This window comes from Homarus americanus, unplaced genomic scaffold, assembly GCF_018991925.1.
Source record: "Homarus americanus isolate GMGI-L3 unplaced genomic scaffold, GMGI_Hamer_2.0 scaffold53516, whole genome shotgun sequence".
Classification (NCBI taxonomy): domain Eukaryota; kingdom Metazoa; phylum Arthropoda; class Malacostraca; order Decapoda; family Nephropidae; genus Homarus; species Homarus americanus.
In genome coordinates this window covers 100,001-119,625 of record NW_024718463.1, presented here as the reverse complement: position 1 = coordinate 119,625, position 19,625 = coordinate 100,001, and the positions used below count along the sequence as shown (strand labels likewise).

Here is a 19,625-nt window from a genome sequence, read left to right as displayed (position 1 = left end):
AAGGTTAGGGTAGGTTGGAGTTAGGTTGGGTTGGGGTAGGTTGGGTTAGATAAGGTTAAGATTGGGTTGGGTCAGATAAGGTTAAGGGTAGGTTGGGTTAGATAGGTTAAGGGGTAGGTTGGGTTCAGATTAGGTTAAGGGAGGTTGGGTCAGATAAGGTTAAGGGTAGGTTGGGTTAGGTTAGGTTAAGGGTAGGTTGGGTTGGGTTAGGTTAGGGTAGGTTGGGTCAGATGGAGTTAAGGGTAGGTTGGGTTGGGTTGGGTTGGGGTAGGTTGGGTTAGGTTGGGTTAAGGGTAGGTTGGGTCAGATGGGTTAAGGGTGGGTTGGGTTGGGTTGGGTTAAGGGTGGTTGGGTTAGATAAAGGTTGGGGTAGGTTGGATCAGATGGGTTAGGGTAGGTTGGGTTGTGGTTAAGAATTGGGTTGGGTTAGATGGGTTAAGGGTGGGTTGGGTTAGATAAGGTTAAGGGTAGGTTGGGTTGAGATAAGGTTAGGGTAGGTTGAGTAGGTTGGGTTGAGGGTAGGTTGGGTGTGGGTTAGGGTAGGTTGAGGATTTGGAGTTGGGGTAGGTTGGGTTAGATAAGGTTAAGGGTAGGTTGGGTCAGATAAGGTTAAGGGTAGGTTGGGTTAGATGTTGGTTAAGGGGTAGGTTGGGTTAGATAGGTTAAGGGTAGGTTGGGTCAGATAGGTTAGGGGTAGGTTGTGGGTTGGGTTAAGGGTGGGTTGGGTGTGGGTTAAGGGTAGGTTTGGGTTAGATAGGTTAAGGGTAGGTTGGGTTGAATGGGTTAAGGGGAGTTGGGTCAGATGAGGTTAAGGGTAGGTTTGATAGTGGTTGGGGTAGGTTTGGTTAGATAAGGTTAAGGGTAGGTTGGGTTAGATTAGGTTAAGGGTAGGTTGGGTTAAGATGGAGTTAAGGTGGGTTGGGTTAGATGGGTTAAGGGTAGGTTGGGTTAGATAAGGTTAAGGGTAGGTTGGGTTAGGTTAGGTTAAGGGTAGGTTGGGTTAGATAAGGTTAAGGGGTAGGTTGGGTTAGATAAGGTTAAGGGTAGGTTTGGTCAGATTGGTTAAGGGTAGGTTGGTTAGATAAGGGTTAAGGGTAGGTTGGGTTAGATAAGGTTAAGGGTTGGTTTGGGTTAGATGGGTTAAGGGTAGGTTTGGGTTAGATAAGGTTAGGGTGAGTTTGGGTTAGATAAGGTTAAGGGTAGGTTGGGTTAGATAAGGTTAAGGGTGGGTTTAGGTTGGGTTGGGTTAAGGTGGGTTGGGTTAGGTTGGGTTAAGGGTAGGTTGGGTTAGATAAGGTTAAGGGTAGGTTGGGTTGGGTTGGAGGTTAAGGGTAAGGTTTAAGGTTGGGGTTGGGTTAAGGGTGGGTTGGGTCAGATAAAAGGTTAGGTGGTTGGGAGGTTAGGTTAAGGAGTGGGTTGGGTTAGGTTGGGTTAGGTTGGGTTAGTGGGTTAAGGGTTGGGTTTAGATTAGATAAGGTTAGAGGTTGGTTAGATAAGGTTAAAGGATTGGGTTGGATTTAGGTTAGGTTAAGGATTGGGTTGGGTTAGGTTAGGTTAAGGGTAGGTTGGGTCAGATGGGTTAAAGAGTTTTGGGTTGGGTTAGGTTAGGTTAAGGGTAGGTTGGGTTGGGTTAGAGGTTAAGGGGTTGGGTTGGGTTGGGTTAGGGTAGGTTGGGTTAGATAAGGTTAAGGGTAGGTTGGGTTAGGTTGGGTTAAGGTTTGGGTTGGTTGTAGGTAGTTGGTCAGATGGGTTAAGGGTAGGTTGGGTTGGGTTGGGTTAAGGGTAGGTTGGGTTGGGTTAGGTTGGGTTAAGGGTAGGTTGGGTTAGATAAGGTTAAGGTAGGTTGGGTTAGGTTAGGTTAAGGGTTGGGTTGGGTTGGGTTAGGGTAGGTTGGGTTAGATAAGGTTAAGGGTAGGTTGGTTGGTTAGGGTTAAGGGTAGGTTGGGTTAGGTTAGGTTAAAGGGTAGGTTGGGTCAGATGGGTTAAGGTAGGTTGGGTTAGTATGGGTTGGGTTGGGTTAGGTTAGGTTGGTTAGGTTAGGTTGGGTTGGGTTAGGTTAGGTAGGTTGGGTCAGTAGGGTTAAGGGGTGGGTTTGGGTTGGGTTGGGTTAAGGGTGGTTGGGTTAGATGATAAGGTTAGGGTAGGTTGGGTTAGATTAGGTTAAGGGTAGGTTGGGTTAGGTTAGGTTAAGGGTAGGTTGGGTTGGGTTGGGTTGAGGGTGGGGTTGATAGATGGGTTAGGTGGTTGGGTTGGTGGTTGGTGGTTGGGTTGGGGTTAAGGATGGGTTGGGTTAGGTTGGGTTGAGGGTGGGTTGGGTTGGGTTGGGTTGGGTTGAGGGTGGGTTGGGTTGGGTTGGGTTAAGGGTGGGTTGGGTTGGGTTGGGTTGGTTGGTTGGGTTGGGTTGGGGTGGGTTGGGTTAGGTTGGGTTGGGTTAGATTGGGTTGGGTTAGGATTGGGTTAAGAATTTGGGTTGGGTTAGGTTGGGTTAAGGGTGGGTTGGGTTAGATTGGGTTGGGGTAGGTTGGGTTGGGTTAGGTTGGGTTAGGGTAGGTTGGGTTAGGTTGGGTTGGGTGGGTTGGGTTAGATAAGGTTAAGGGTAGGTTGGGTTAGGTTAGGTTAAGGGTAGGTTGGGTTAGGTTAGGTTAAGGGTAGGTTGGGTTAGGTTAGGTTAAGGGTAGGTTGAGTTAGGTTAGGTTAAGGGTAGGTTGGGTTGGGTTAGGTTAAGGGTAAGTTGGGTTAGATAAGGTTAAGGGTAGGTTAGGTTAGGTTAGGTTAGGTTGGGTCAGATAAGGTTAAGGGTTAGGTTGGGTTAGATAAGGTTAAGGGTAGGTTGGGTCAGATAAGGTTAAGGGTTAGGTTGGAGTTAGATAAGGTTAAGGAGTAGGTTGAGTTAATGTTGTATATAAGCTGCTGTACTATATTTATATTTACTAATTAATTAAAGTGATCACAAACTTCTCTTCAGTAATAAATGATAAAGATGAAACGAGATTATGGCCGGTATAAACAAACCTGTGAAAGACAATTGTATGGGGGCGGTGTCACGGGTGGTTCTGCCCTCCATTGTCGACAGTGAGGGAGAGAGAGAGAGAGAGAGAGAGAGAGAGCAGTAACAGTATAGGACATTTTGAGGGAAAGTAATTTATGACGAAATTAGAATGAAAATACTTGCCCGAACACACACACACACACACACACACACACACAAACGTACACTAAGTGGTCTTCTTCGTCCTTCTAGATGACGGAGGCACCGGTGGTGAACATCCGTCCCCTCGTGATCACCTCCCCCTGTCGTCCCTGCCACAAGAAGGAGACCACCGGCTGCAGGAAGATCTTTGGCTGCATAGTCAACAGCGACAACACCGAGTCCTTGATCTTTTCACCACACGGAAACGACCCGAGTCAAGGTTCGCGGGGCGTACACGGTGAGTCGCCCTACGAGGAGTCACCGTGTCTTCCCTGCTACTACCTGGACTGGCATAATCGTTGTCGGAAAATACGGAATTGTGTCACGAGTACAAGACCTCCTGGTGTTCAGACGACCTCCTCAGATACAAAGGAGAAAATAGCTCCGGCACTTGAAGGGAACGGTGAGAGCGACAACACCAGTAAAGTCGTCCCTCTACCTGCAGCCTCACCTGATTCTCCTGCAGCGTCTTGGACCGTCACAACACCTTCCCCGTCAGTAGAGTCATCGTCAACAAAATTATCCAGTCCTTTCTGGCTTCCCGATATTCCTCTGATCAAGACTTTCGCACCGAGAACGTCTCCCGGGTTACAGAGTCCTCTAGCTGACGGCTCTGGCAGCTCCACCATCACCCCATCTTCAGATATGTCCAGCAAACACGAGAGACAGCCAGGGTCGTCACAGACTTCCCCAGCTCCCAAAGTCCCCTCCTCCTCCTCCTCCTCCCCTCCTCCTCCCTACCCCTCCCTCCCCTCCCCCTCCTCCTTGGTCACAGCTCAACTGTCGGCAATAACTTTCCATCACTGTGTCGAGCAGAAACCCGATGGTTCCCTCAGTATTAATTTTCGCTGTTACTTCCAGAACCCGACGCCTGGTAATGGGAACGTGTAACTTAGCAGTAACTACCCATTAATGACCATTTTCTGTATAAGTACAGTTCCCTTTACTTGTGAGTTTACAAGGGCTCATCATATAAACAATCCACATATCATTATATTTGTGTTAATAATGTTTTACTGTGATTCCATAGTATCTTTACTACTGCAAGTTTCCTTCTGTCGAATGTAAACAAACACAGACCTGCCACACTGCACAAAACCTGACGAGCCCCTGTAAACGCACTAGTGAAGGGGACTGTACGTTATTACATGTATCCACCACTAAGTACTGTAATGTTGTTGTGGTATTTTTCACCTTTCCTCATGTACTCAAGTTTTAATTGACTTATGAACTTTAAAGTCTGTGTACCATTCTAGTATATATTTAGAGGCAGCAGTACCCATTACCTGTTACATGTACCCTACCTGTTACATATACCCCACTACCTGTTACATGCCTTACCTACCTGTTCATGTGCCTACCTGTTACATGTACCCCGTCCTGTTACATGTACCCCACTATACCTGTTACATATGCCCATTACCTGTTACATGTACTATACCTGTTACATGTACCCCACTACCTGTTACATGTGCCCTACCTGTATGTTTATATTGTACCTCTGTTTTCCTTTACTTTTGTTTTATAGATGCCATAATGTAGGGTGCGGTGGTTGAGTGGGTACAGCGCTCACGGCTTGTTCTAGAGTCCTTGGTTTGGTCAATCAAAACGGAGCTATGAATGGACACCAATTTTATAGTTAACCCTTTGGTCCTGAAGGGTTAAACCATCGTCGTCAAAGGGTTAAGGCAGTGAAGATGTTCGTGTGTAGTGAAGATGATCGTTAGTATGAGATGATCGTGTGTAGAGATGATCGTTATTATGGTGAAGATGATCGTGTGTAGTGAGATGATCGTGTGTAGTGAAGATGTTCGTGTGTAGTGAAGATGATCGTGTGTTAGTGGAGATGATCGTTGTGTAGTGAAGATGTTCGTGTGTAGTGAAGATGATCGTGTGTAGTGAAGATGTTCGTGTGTAGTGAAGTGATCGTGTAGTGAAGATGATCGTGTGTAGTGAAGATGATCGTGTGTAGTGAAGATGTTCGTGTGTAGTGAAGATGATCGTGTGGTAGAAGATGATCGTGTATAGTGAAGATGTTCGTGTGTAGTAGAGATGATCGTGTAGTGAAGATGTTCGTGTGAGTGAAGATGATCATTATTGTAGTGAAGATGATCGTGTGTAGTGAAGATGTTCGTTGTGTAGTGAAGATGTTCATTAGTAGTGGAGATGATCGTGTATTAGTGAGATGATCGTGTAGTAGAAGATGATCGTGTGTAGTGAAGATGATGGTGTGTAGTGAAGATGATCGTGTGTGTAGTGAAGATGATCGTGTAGTGAAGATGATCGTGTGTAGTAGAGATGATCGTGTGTAGTGAAGATGATCGTGTGTAGTGAAGATGATGATGTGTAGTGAAGATGATTGTGTGTCGGTGAAAGCTCATAGTGTAAACAATATGACGATAAAGTTTAAAATAAAAGTGTTTCCTAATATAGTAATGAAGTTATATGTATTTATTTACCTTTCCTTAAATGTTTTAAATGCTAATAATAATCATGACTATTATTGTGGGAAAAAATACCTCCTTCTTCTCCTTTCCTCTTTCTGAACCCATCTTCTTCCTTCCTCCATCTTCCCTTCCTTCCTCTTCCTTATCCTCCCTCCACTCCTGCTTCTCCTTCCTGCTCAATTCTCTTCTTCACCCCTCTCCTCCCCCTCTCTTCCCTTTCCTCCCCAGTTCCTTATACCTTTCCTTTCTCTCCTCCCCACCCTCACCACCTTCCCTCACCCCATCCATTCCCTCACCCCATCCATTCCCTCACCCCTTCCCTCTCCCCCTTCCTCACCCACCTTCCTCACCCACCTTCCCTCCCCCCCTTCCTTCCCCCTCACCCACCTTCCCCCACCCTTCCCTCACCCCATCCTTCCCTCACCCCATCTCTTCCTCCACACCCTTCCCTCACCCCACCCCTTCCCTCACCCCACCCTTCTCTCCAACCCTTCCTCACCCACCCCCTTCCCTCACCCCACCCCCCTCCACCCCACCCCTTCCCTCACCCCACCCCTTCCACCTCCCTCTTACCTTCCTCATCCCCTTCCCTCACCCCACCTTCCTCACCCACCTTCCTCACCCATCCCTTCCTTCTACCTTCCTCCACCTTCCCTCACCCCACCTTCCCCTACCCCACCCTTCCCTCACACCCTTCCCTCACCACCTTCTCTCACCTTCCCTCACCCCCACCTTCCTCCCCACCCTTCACCCCACCCCACCCTTCCCTCACCCCACCTTCCCTCACCCACCCCTTCCTCCACCCCACCCCTTCCCTCACCCCACCCTTCCCTCACCCCCACCCCTACACCCCCTTCCCTCACCCCATCCCTTCCCTCACCCCACCCCTTCCCTCACCCCACCCCTTCCCTCCCCACCCTTCCCACACCCCTTCCCTCACCCCACCCCTACCCCCTCACCCCATCTCCCTCCATCTTTCCAGCACCACACCAGACCTCGAGCAATGAAAGAGTCACTATTTAGGCTTTCAGAAGATTCCCGTGACGACACCTACTGTACCAGACCAAATCCTACAGATACAGGGTGTTGGTAGCTGTCAGTACCTCCCTACACTCTGACGGAGCTACACCCTACCTTCTATACCCTGCCGCCTAACCTCCCACCTATACCCTACCTCTGCCACTTCCCTACCTCCTACACCCTGCCACGCTCTGACCATCGACCCTGCTGGTAAGTTATAAGTATCTACCCTGGTAATATTATTGAGTGAATTATAAGTGTGTATTATAAGTGTGTATTATAAGTGTGTATTATAAGTGTGTATTATAAGTGTGTCCCCTATTACTACTATTGAGTGAGCTATAAGTGTTTCTTGTCTTCACTACTACTAAGGAAAAGTGATAGAATTGTGAGTGTTTCTTCATTAGTGTTATTGGTATCTGCCCAGTTAAGTGTCTACCTAGTTAAGTGTCTCCCTAGTACTTGGCTCAGTACTTGGACCATTATTATTTATTATATACATAAACGACATAGATATCGGCATTGACAGCAACATAAGTAAATTTGCTGATGACACTAAAATAGGACGTGTTATCAAATCTGACGAGGACTCGGCAAAACTACAGGAAGATCTAAACAAATTTTCGAATGGTCTGAAAAATGGCAGATGAAATTCAACGTCGACAAATGTAAAGTACTCAGTATAGGAGATGTAAACAGGGAAACCAGATACCAGATGAACAACGATGCCATAGAGAAATCCGACTGCGAGAGAGATTTAGGAGTAATGATAAGTAGGAACCTTAAGCCAAGTAAACAATGTGTTTTTGCTCGTAACAAGGATAATAAAGTACTTGGGTTCATACAAAGGAGTGTTAGTTACAAGACTAGCGAGGGCATCCTAAAACTGTATCTTGCTCTTGTGAGACCACACCTGGATTAGGCAGTTCAGTTCTGGTCACCGTATTACAGAATGGATATAGAATCCTTGGAAAGAATTCAGAGGAGAATGACAAGACTAATCCCGGGCATTAGGAACCTTGAGTATAGAGACAGGTTAAAGCATCTTAATTTGCACTCCCTCGAGAGACGTAGAGCGAGGGGCGACCTGATAGAGGTGTACAAGTGGAAGGCAGGGCTAAACAAAGGGGACATTACAAAGGTACTCAGACTATCCAACCAGGAGCGAACTTGTAACAATGGTTTTAAATTAGACAAATTTAGATTTAGGCGGGAAATAGGTAAACACTGGTTTGGAAACAGAGTAGTGGATGAATGGAACAAGTTACCAAATATCATCATTAACTCGAATACGCTGGATAGCTTCAAACATAGGTTGGATGCTTATATGAGCAATAGGGGTTGGGTGTAAACGGGACTGCCCAGTATGGGCCAATAGGCCCGCTGCAGTTTCCTCCATTCTTATGTTCTTATGTTCTTAAGCCCTGTCAATCTTATCACATTCTTATCGAGTAATAAGAAACTAATTTGATTATTTGTTTTAGAGAATAAAAAATACATGTGTGTGTGTGTAATCATAATAATAATAATAATAATAATAATGATAATTGACGGTTTATTGAAAAATTCTGCAGCCCGAAGGCTGAAAATATACATTGGACATAAATGACTTATTACATATATTGGTGGTTAAACAAAAGCCTTCATTAGAGAAAGGTGAAGGAACATACAGTGAACAAACAGATTAATGTTTACACACGTAGATCATGTGAGCTGAGGTGTTGAACAGGTGTGTGTGTGTGTGTGTGTGTGTGTGTGTGTGTGTAATAATAATAATAATAATAATAATAATAATAATAATAATAATAATAATAATAATAAACAGTTTATTAATAGAGTTGCAGCCGGTGGCTGAAAATATACAGACTTACATTTGATTAAGACATAATGATATAATATGTGTTGAATACATTTACAGGGCTGTACAGTACATAAATCAGGAGTTGCTTATTATTTTAACAATAGATGGGATGGTGCTGTTCTTATATCTATCGGTGCGGGCTCTTATGGGCTGAATTTTGTTGTAGTGGCGGACTGCGCGAGGTGGGTGGGGGGGGAGGGCTGCTGGTAGCAGGAGGTGGCGATGACGAGGGTGGTGCATTAGTTGGCTGCCAAACCTTTCCTGTGCTTGGTGGTGGAGGTCACTGAGGGATGGCATTTCCAGGGTGGAGAGAGCGTTGATGTAGCCCAAGTATTCTGCGCCGAGCATGATTCTGCAGGCCCTTCTCTGTACCTTCTCCAGCTTACGTTGTTAGGTGGCGTTGAGAGAAGACGACCAGGCTGGTGACGCATACGTTAGTTTGGGGAGAATAAAGGTGTTGTAGATGGTCCTCAGCTCTGGCGTGGGTGTCCCAAGTGACCTAAGTCGTCGTAGCATGTAGAGACGGTACGAGGCTGTCTTGATAGTGTTATTTACATGGGCCTTCCAGTCAAGTTTGTTGTCTATAGTTACACCCAGGAGTTTGGCAGACTGCACCAGTTGGAGAGGATGGGCACTCACTGTGACTGCTGGAGCTTGCACTGGAGTGGTGGCGGTATTGCTGTGCATGACTACGGTTTTGGTGTGGTTGATGGTGACCTTGTTCTCCGTAGTCCATGCCTGTAGCCTGTCCAGGGTGCCTTGTAGCGATGAGTAGTCTGGTGCGGTGTTGCCCACTGTAACCCCCACAGTGCAGTCATCCACGTACTTCTACCTGTGTGTGTGTGTGTGTGTGTGTGTGTGTGTGAAACTTACCTACATTAAAAACTCGCCTTTAAAATGGCATCTTAATTACATTGAACATAACCTCGTTGAACAGCTTCCCATAACACATATACCTTACCAACGTTGAACACCATCACATAACTACGTTGAACCACTTGTCTTATAGAGCTTACCTTCGGCGAACATAATCACGTTGAACATCTGTCCTTAACCTTTCTCATTAAGCACAGGTAAATGGTCATTGACTTTGAGGGAACGTTCTTGTTTCCTTGTGTGTCGGCTGTAAATGACTCCAGGTATGTTTACCTTTTCTATATATCTGTCTGTCAGTCTGTCTGTCTGTCAGTCTGTCTGTCTGCCTGTCTGTCTGTCTGTCTGTCTGTCTGCCTGTCTCTGTCTGTCCTGTCCTGTCTGTCTGTCTGTCTGTCCGTCTGTCTGTCTGTCTGTCTGTCTGTCTGCCTGCCTGCTGTCTGTCTGCCTGCCTGTCTGCCTGTCTGTCTATCTATCTGTCTGTCTGTCCTGTCTGTCTATCCTGTCTCTCTCACCTGAAACTTGCCCTTCGTAACTCATCCTCGTCACTGGTCGGTAAATGAAGCCAATTAGTAAAATCTTCCCATTAATTACCTCGCCTAGTCACAGTTCACATTCTTCAACCATCGTACACTTAACAGCTCATTAGCATACCGAGAGGGCGACAGTGTCTTAACCAATTACAAATTATTAATAAGAAAATGTCCCATGTCACTACCTGAGTTGAGGACAGCCTTCAGGGTATTAATCATTGACAGGTGAGATGTTTCTGTTAAGTCTGCAGTGTTGCCAAGGTTGGAAACACACACACACACACACACCTAAGGGACTAAAATATATTGGCGTAATAAGTTGGTATATCCGACATCCTTGGTAACACTGATTCATAACACTGCCATCTGTCGGTTGAAAGGAGAATTAAATAGTCATTATGGTAGTTGTTATTGATAGGAAACGACTAATGTATTGGGCCATTTACGCCTGTTTACCCGTGTGTGTGTGTGTGTGTGTGTGTGTGTAATAATAATAATAATAATAATTAACGGTTTATTGAAAGAGCTTGGCAGCCAGAAGGCTGAAAATATACAGTTACATATTTGGGGAATGGGTTTCGAATTACAAATAATATACAAGTAACATAAGTGATACAAATAAGATATATAATAACTAGATGGGGAAAAGCTCAAACTACAGTGCATTTCAACATAGTGACAGTGCAAGAAGTAGTGTTTACTGGGAGTGAATACACTGGTTTATTACAAGTTATTGATAATTTTTACAATGGTTGGGACTGGGCTGTTCTTATAGCGATCAGTTCGTGCACGTATGGGCTGGATGCGGTTGTGGTGTCGAACAGCAATTCTCGGGCTAGGGATCTCAGGTGGTAGTAGGAGCCGGTGTCGAGGATGGTGTAGAAGCTTCTTACCAAATTTGCAGATGAGGTCGTGGTGATGGTCAGTGAGAGTCGAAAGAGTCAGTGTGTTGAGCGCTTCTTGATATGTGAAGTAGGAAGGGGAGAGAATAATCTTGCATGCCCTCTTTTGCACTTTTTCTAGGTGTTTACGTTGTGTGGCATTTAGGGAGGAAGACCAGGTAGGGGAGGCATAGGTGAGCTTGGGAAGTATGAATGTTGTGTAAACACTGAGGAGCTCGGGTGCAGGAACTCCGAGGGACTTGAGTCGGCGGAGGAGGTGGAGACGGAAACTGGAGGATTTGACAACTTCACTGACGTGTGGTTTCCAATTTAGTTTGTTGTCTATGGTGACGCCGAGGAGCTTCGTGGAATCTACAACCTGGAGTGTGTTCGGACCTAAAGTAATGGAAGGAGGTGGGACAATGTCGGAGGAGAGGTTGATGTGCATAACCATGGTCTTGGTATGGTTGATGGTGACATGGTTGTTGGTGGCCCAGTTTTGGAGACTGTTCAATAAATCCTGAAGGGCGGTATAGTTGGGAGCAGAATTGTTGACGCTGATCCCAATGGTGGAGTCGTCGACATATTTCCAGCGAGCAGGGGTTTCTCTTAGGGCATCATTGATGAGCATAAGGAAGCAGAGTGGTCCCATCTTGGTGCCTTGGGGGACGCCACAGGTGAGTGACTGAAAGGTGGAGACAGCCCCTCGGAAGCGTACAGCTTGGCGTCCGTCACTGAGGAAGTCTGTAAGCCATGGTATAAGACTTCTCCGAAGCCCGAGGTCAATAGCTTTGTTGATGATTATATTGTGGTCGACTAGGTCGAATGCTTTAGTGAAATCAATGAAGGCGACAGCTACAGATGTTTTTCGTTTCTCGAGAAGGCGGTATATGTAATCGAGAAAGCTGACAAGACAGTGAGTGGTGGAGGAAGTGTGTGTGTGTGTGTGTGTGTGTGTGTGTGTGCAGCTCACCTTCCCGTCCGTGCTAACGCCACTTAACACTCAACACCTCCCCCCCCCCACTACCACCAGACCCAACACACTAATTACAGGTAGACACATGGACGCACCTGCCGCCCTTAATTATTTCCAAATAATCATTAATGTGCCTTAATTGCTCTCGGGCACTGTGGATTTTGATAATTAAAGACCCCTAATACCCATCATTAAATCCAGCAAATTAGGAAACATTGATGGGAAAAAAATCCGACTTTATGTGGCAAATTAGAGCAGATTATTATATAAGATCCGTAAGTTTAAAGTTACATGAGCCGGTGGCGGTATATTACTGGGCTAAAGGTTAAAGTTACATGAGCCGGTGGCGGTATATTACTGGGCTAAAGGTTATAATTATACCTCATCAAAATTATATATGAAATTAGAAATAGAAATTAGTATTAATATGATTATTTGTTTGGGGTTAAATTATGGAGGTTAAATTCCTGTCCCTGGATGATAAATACAGCACAGTGGGTGTTAGTAGGTACAGCTTAATGATGATAATAATGATAATAATAATAATGATAATAATAATAATAATAATAATAATAATAATAATAATAATAATAATAATAATAATAATAATAATAATAATAATAATAATAATAATAATAATAATAATAATAATAATAATAATAATAATAATAATAATAATGATAATAATAATAATAATAATAATAATTGTATCAAAATAAATTACCTAAAATATTAAACCTAGACTTTTAAAAGATGTGATTTACTTCCGCTAATTCAAAAGGTGTACAGTTTGGTCTTCACCTGTATAGCAAACTCTTGTTGACAACAGTGTAAAGCGTCGGCTGCGCGAGTGTGAATATTTTCGTTTATATTTCTTACAGTAAGTGCCTCTGCGAGTCTTGAGTGTGATAAAGTGTTAAAGTGTAAGATGAAACTCTGTGGATATTTACGAGACAAAATTCGCCCCGTGAAAAGAATTTGATAGTGATTTAAACAAGAAAATTAAAAGTGTGTTTACGGTATGACCTGATACTAGGAAGAGTGTTAACTGTGTCAGCACCTGGAACACTTAGTGAATATTAATATACTGCAAAATACCAACACTTTTCATATTTAAACATATTTTTTTACTCTTTTAAGTGTAATAGATAATGAGAGCTATGCAAAATCAGTAAGAAAATAAATCTCATTTATTTTTGATTTGACAGTGTCAGAAGGTCAGGGTGTGGCGTCATCAGCCGGGTCAACAGTGTCGCCGCCTGAATTATTTTGGGTTGACAAATTGTAGTGCCTGAGGATATTTTGTCTTATTTTAATACTGTAATATGATCTTTCTTAGTAAGGTAAGTTCTCGAAATTATTTTTATTGATGACCATATATTGATAAAGTGTTATTTTTCTACAAGAGAGTGGTTTTCCGTGAGACATTATTCTAACAGCAATGGCGAATAATTGTCCTGTGCTCAGTGCTATTGGCGAATAATTGTCCTGTGCTCAGTGCTATTGGCGAATAATTGTCCTGTGCTCAGTGCTATTGGCGAATAATTGTCCTGTGCTCAGTGCTATTGGCGAATAATTGTCCTGTGCTCAGTGCTATTGGCGAATAATTGTCCTGTGCTCAGTGCTATTGGCGAATAATTGTCCTGTGCTCAGTGCTATTGGCGAATAATTGTCCTGTGCTCAGTGCTATTGGCGAATAATTGTCCTGTGCTCAGTGCTATTGGCGAATAATTGTCCTGTGCTCAGTGCTATTGGCGAATAATTGTCCTGTGCTCAGTGCTATTGGCGAATAATTGTCCTGTGCTCAGTGCTATTGGCGAATAATTGTCCTGTGCTCAGTGCTATTGGCGAATAATTGTCCTGTGCTCAGTGCTATTGGCGAATAATTGTCCTGTGCTCAGTGCTATTGGCGAATAATTGTCCTGTGCTCAGTGCTATTGGCGAATAATTGTCCTGTGCTCAGTGCTATTGGCGAATAATTGTCCTGTGCTCAGTGCTATTGGCTGTGCTCAGTGCTATTGGCGAATAATTGTCCTGTGCTCAGTGCTATTGGCGAATAATTGTCTGCTGTGCGAATAATTGTCCTGTGCTCCAGTGCTATTGGCGCCCATGTGCTATTGGCGAATAATTGTCCTGTGCTCAGTGCTATTGGCGAATAATTGTCCTGTGCTCAGTGCGAATAATTGTCCTGTGCTCAGTGCTATTCGAATAAGTGCTAGTGCTGGCGAATAAATACGAATAATTGTCCTGTGCTCAGTGCTATGGCGAATAATTGTCCTGTGCTCAGTGCTATTGGCGAATAATTGTCCTGTGCTCAGTGCTATTGGCGAATAATTGTCCTGTGCTCAGTGCTATTGGCGAATAATTGTCCTGTGCTCAGTGCTATTGGCGAATAATTGTCCTGTGCTCAGTGCTATTGGCGAATAATTGTCCTGTGCTCAGTGCTATTGGCGAATAATTGTGTTCAGTGCTATTGGCGAATTGTCTGCTAGTGCTATTGGCGAATAATTGTGCTCAGTGCTATTGGCGAATAATTGTCCTGTGCTCAGTGCTATTGGCGAATAATTGTCCTGTGCTCAGTGCTATTGGCGAATAATTGTCCTGTGCTCAGTGCTATTGGCGAATAATTGTTGCTCCTGTGCTGCAGTGCTATTGGCGAATAATTGTGCTCAGTGTGGCGTCCTGTGCTCGGCAGTGCTATTCGGCGAAAGTCTGTGCTCAGTGCTAGTGCTCAGTGCTATAATGTGAATAATTGTCCTGTGCTCAGTGGCTGTTGGCGAATAATTGTCCTGTGCTCAGTGCTATTGCGAATAATTGTCCTGTGCTCAGTGCTATTGGCGAATAATTGTCCTGTGCTCAGTGCTATTGGCGAATAATTGTGTGGTGGTGTCGCTTCAACACAACGAGAAAGACAAGAGGTTCCGGTTTAAATTATTCGTTTGACTTCGATTAATTATTAAGACAGAGGTAAGGTAATTAATTATCTTTTATTGTTTTTATATATCTATACCTGATGTGTTTACCTGAGTACCGGAGTTAAGAATTGGTACAGTGGGGAGGGTGTATAGGTCTCTCTCTCTCTCCTCCCCATACGATTATTTCTCTTCCAATTCTTACCTCACTCCATGCCCCAACCTCCCTCTCTCCCCACCCACCCTTCCCTCCTCCCTCTCACGCCCACTCCTCTCCCCCACCATTGGTCTCTCTCTCGCCTGTAGGATGTGTACTGACTACCCGGTGCCAATAGAGAACTGACAAGACCCACGTACAATGACCAATACACTGTAGACCCGACCATGTTGATACAATGTGGTGTGGTGGTGTGGTGGTGGTGGTGGTAGGTGGTAGTGGTGGTAGAAAGGAAAGAAGAGAGGTGGAGGGAAAGGGAGGGGTGGGGGAGTGGAAGGAGGAGGGTGGGGAAGAGGAGGAAAGGAGGAAGGGGAGGGGAGGGGGGAGGGGAAGGAGGAGGGTAGGGGAGGAAGGAGGAGGGGGGGGGAGGGGGAAGGAGGAGGGTGGGAGGAGGGGTGGGGGAGGGGAGGAGGGAGGGGAAGGAGGAGGGTGGGGGAGGGGAAGGAGGAGGGTGGGGAGGGGAAGGAGGAGGGTGGGGGGGGGGGAAGGAGGAGGGGGGGGGGGGGGAAGGAGGAGGGGAATGGTTGAGGTCACGAAAACCAGTAGAGCGTGGCCGTGAGCCTAAGAAATGGAGGAGGAGGAAGAGGATGATGAGAAGGAAGAAGAAGAAAAAGAAGAAGAAGAGGAGAATAAAATGAGGAAGCAGATCTCTCTCTCTCTCTCTCTCTCTCTCTCTCTCCGTTAACCAGGTGAAGGTGGCATCAGGGACGTGTGAGTTATAGAAGCAATCACCCAATTTGTTGTTACCTGGTCGGGTTAATGAGCCGTCTGTTTAATTACTTTTCAAACAAGGTGTGTGTGTGTGTGTGTGTGTGTGTGTGTGTGGTTGTTTCTGTTTGTGTATGTAAATAAACCCATGAACATGTAATGTGTACGTGTATATACTATAGAATTTACCCACACACACACACACACACATACACACACACACACACACACACACACACACACACACACACACACACACACACACACACACACACACACACACACACACACACACACACACACACACACACACACACACACACACACACACAGCACACACACACACACACACACACACACACACACGCACACACACACACACACACACACACACACACACACACACACACAGCCACACACACACCATCACTCCAACAAAGACAAGCTCCACCGATATCCTCACAAAAGGATTCGATTCCTACACTACAGGTCTCGCTCCGCCCATTAATAAATATCCTCGGAACAATAGAGTTGTAAGCGGCGGGAAGTGAAGCCTTGTTTAATGAGATGGGGCTACAAATTTGTAAGTTATAAAGCCCGTGAACGCCCCCTCAATTTCCTGACGGTGAAGAAATGGGATGGGAGCCGACCACTCGCCTTGTGGGGAACCGAGTTATTGTTGTTGGGTGGGAGGTGGAGGGAGAGGGAACAGGGAAGGGGAGAGAGAGGGGGAGGAGGAGGAGGAGAAATGTAGTGAGAGGCTACTTGACTCTATGAGAGAACTATGGGAAAGGAATCGACAATGGGAGGGGTGATTGAAATGGGATGGAGGGTGTGTCATGTTGCTGGGATGGAAGATGTTTTCTCTCTCTCTCTCTCTCTCTCTCTCTGTCGACTGAATACTAAATTCTTTTCTCTCCCGTGTGCCGAGATCAAATACCTCTTCCATCATTAGACCAGTGCCAATTTACCGGTAGGCACTGAATAAACGAAGGCAGTGACCCAAAAAATTAAAACAACTCGATATTTACTGACCCCCCCTTCCCTGATACCTCTTTCCTTCCCCCTTCCCTCTCCCACACCCCCGTATCCCCTTTCCAACCATGAAGGGAAAGAAAGAAGAGTTAATTAAGAGATAGGTACTTATTCGGCACAGGTGATTGGGCCAATTATCACACGGGCAGAGACAAAAGGCCCACACACTTAGCCACAGCAGAGAGGGTCAGTGATGTGGCCGAGACGTGATCGAAATATATTGAAAAAACAACGTTTATATTAAAGAAATAACATAGAAATAGGAGGAATTTATCTATATACATTGTTTGGGTCAGATGGGGTGGGAGAGAGAGAGAGAGAGAGAGAGAGAGAGAGAGAGAGAGAGAGAGAGAGAGAGAGAGAGAGAGAGAGAGAGAGAGAGAGAGAGACTTACCTACCCCTCCCACCTCAATAGACAGAGCCAGCCAGCAGGGTCTATGCACGATCACCAACACTCTTCATTGTCTTCATCAGTGGACGACTCTAGCCCTATTTTTAATTAATGGGATGAAGCACACGACTCTCCTATTTGCCTTCCATGAGTCGTGTTTCCTATTTTCCTCACTATTATTTAGTCTTTTTTTCCTATTTCCCCTCCCATTAGTCGTGTCTCCTATTTCCTTCCCATTATATAGTTATTTTTTCCCATTTTCCTGCCAATAAAGACTCGTTTCCCCTCCCATTTCCCTCACACCATATGGTTATTTTCCTTTCCACTGTATAACCCTCATGCCAATCTAACCTAATCTAACCTAACCTAACCTAACCTAACCTAACCTAACCTAACCTAACCTAACCTAACCTAACCTAACCTAACCTAACCTAACCTAACCCAACCTAACCTAACCTATCCTAACCTAACCTTTTCATTTTTTTTTTTACTAAATTGAAGAGAAGAATTTTTTGGGGGGTGGTGGGGAAAATTTAGGGGAGAAAAAAAGATATGTTTGGGGGGAATTAATTCATGATAGATTAGTATTATTATGATGACTAGGGGAAAATATTGGTAATTTTTGTTGCCTTGGGGAAAATATTATTGTTTTAGGGGATTATTTTTCGGGAGATAATTTGAGTTTTTCTGGGGATTTATTTATATTTTAGGGATAAATTTAACATATGTTAGGGAGAATTAGGGAGAGATTTATAATGTTATTTTGTTTCTAGGGAATAATTTTGGGAGGTATTTTATCATAGTAAATAAGAGAGAATTTAGCCTTTGATGGGGGGGGGGTTTAAGGCTAATAATAGGGTATTTTTCACCCACTAGTATTAAAATTGTTCTTGTAAATAGGGAGTTTTTAATATATAGTTGTTGTGAAGAAGCAAATTGGTAAAATGGGTTAGGAAGAAGGAGAGGGGGGAAAGGGGAGGAATAGGAAAGGAGGAAGATGAGAAGGAAGAAATGGAGGAGAAGGGGGAGAAGGAGGAGGAGGAGAAGGAAGAAGAGGAGAAGGAGCGAATAAAAGAACGAAAAGAAGGAGGAGAAGGAAGAAGAATAGGGAGGAGAAGGAGGAGAAGAAGGAAGAAGATAAGAACAAGAAGAAGGAGAAGGAGAAGAACGAGGAGGAGAAAGAGAAGAACGAGGAAGAGAAAGAGAAGAACAAAAAGAAGAAGGAAGAGAAGGAGGATAAGAACGAGGAGGAGAAGGAGAAGAAAGAGGAGGAGAATAAGAACAAGGAGAAGTAGTAGGAGGAGGAGACGCTAGCCAATTCCCCTTTCCTCCTCGCCTAGTTTACAAAGGCTGAACCACCTATTAAGACCGTGTTAATGGCCCTCTATATCATAGCGGCACAATATAGCCCAGTAGTATAGTGAGCTGGTCAAGATAGTGAGCTGATGATATATGCTTCATCATCATCATCAATCATCATCATCATCATCATCACTCATCATCATCATCATCATCATCATCAATCATTATCATCATCAATCATCATCATCATCATCACTCATCATCATCATCATCATCACTCATCACCATCATTATCATTGTCATTATTATCATCACCATTGTCATTATTGCCGTTATCATTATTACTGTCATTATCACCATTGTCATTATTGTCATCATCATTATCTTCGTTATTATTGCCATCTTCATTCTCATTATTATCATTATTTGTATAATTATCGTCATTTTTCACATCGTTATCACATCATTATCGGAACACAACCCCACAGCACATCACCACACCGCCACAACACACACCACAACACAGCACCACAACACAGCACATCACCACAGCACCACAACACAGCACCACACAGCACCACAACACACACCACAACACACCACACACAGCCACAACCACAGCACCACAACACAGCACCACAACACAGCACCACAACACAGCACCACAACACAGCACCACAACACAGCACCACAACACAGCACCACAACACAGCACCACAACACACAGCACCACAACACAGCACATCACCACAGCACACACACCACAACACAGCACACACACCACACGCACCACAACACACCACAACACAGCACCACACAGCACCACAACACAGCACATCCACCACAACACACCACAACACAGCACCACAACACAGCACATCACCGCACCACAACACAGCACCACAACACAGCACCACAACACAGCACCACAACACAGCACCACAACACAGCACCACAACACAGCACCACAACATCACCACAGCACCACAACACAGCACCACAACACAGCACCACAACACAGCACCACAACACACAGCACCACAACACAGCACCACAACACAGCACCACAACACAGCACCACACAGCACCACAACACAGCACCACACACAGCACACAACACAGCACCACAACACACCACCACAACACACCACCACAACTCAGCATCACCACAGCACCACAACACAGCACCACAACACAGCACATCACCACAGCACCACAACACAGCACCACAACACAGCACCACAACACAGCACCACAACACACCACCACAACACAGCAC

At 44.9% G+C, this 19,625-nt stretch overlaps 1 protein-coding gene across 1 annotated transcript in view; it reads left to right on the top strand.

Annotated features, from left to right (window-relative positions):
• Positions 1-3,241: 3,241 nt before the first annotated feature.
• Positions 3,242-19,625, top strand: part of LOC121859677 (extensin-like) — an 82,492-nt gene continuing 66,108 nt past the window's right edge. Inside the window, exon 1 of the mRNA XM_042356601.1 lies at positions 3,242-3,892. Coding sequence (XP_042212535.1) covers positions 3,242-3,892 — 651 coding nt within the window. The remainder of the gene's footprint in view (positions 3,893-19,625) is intronic.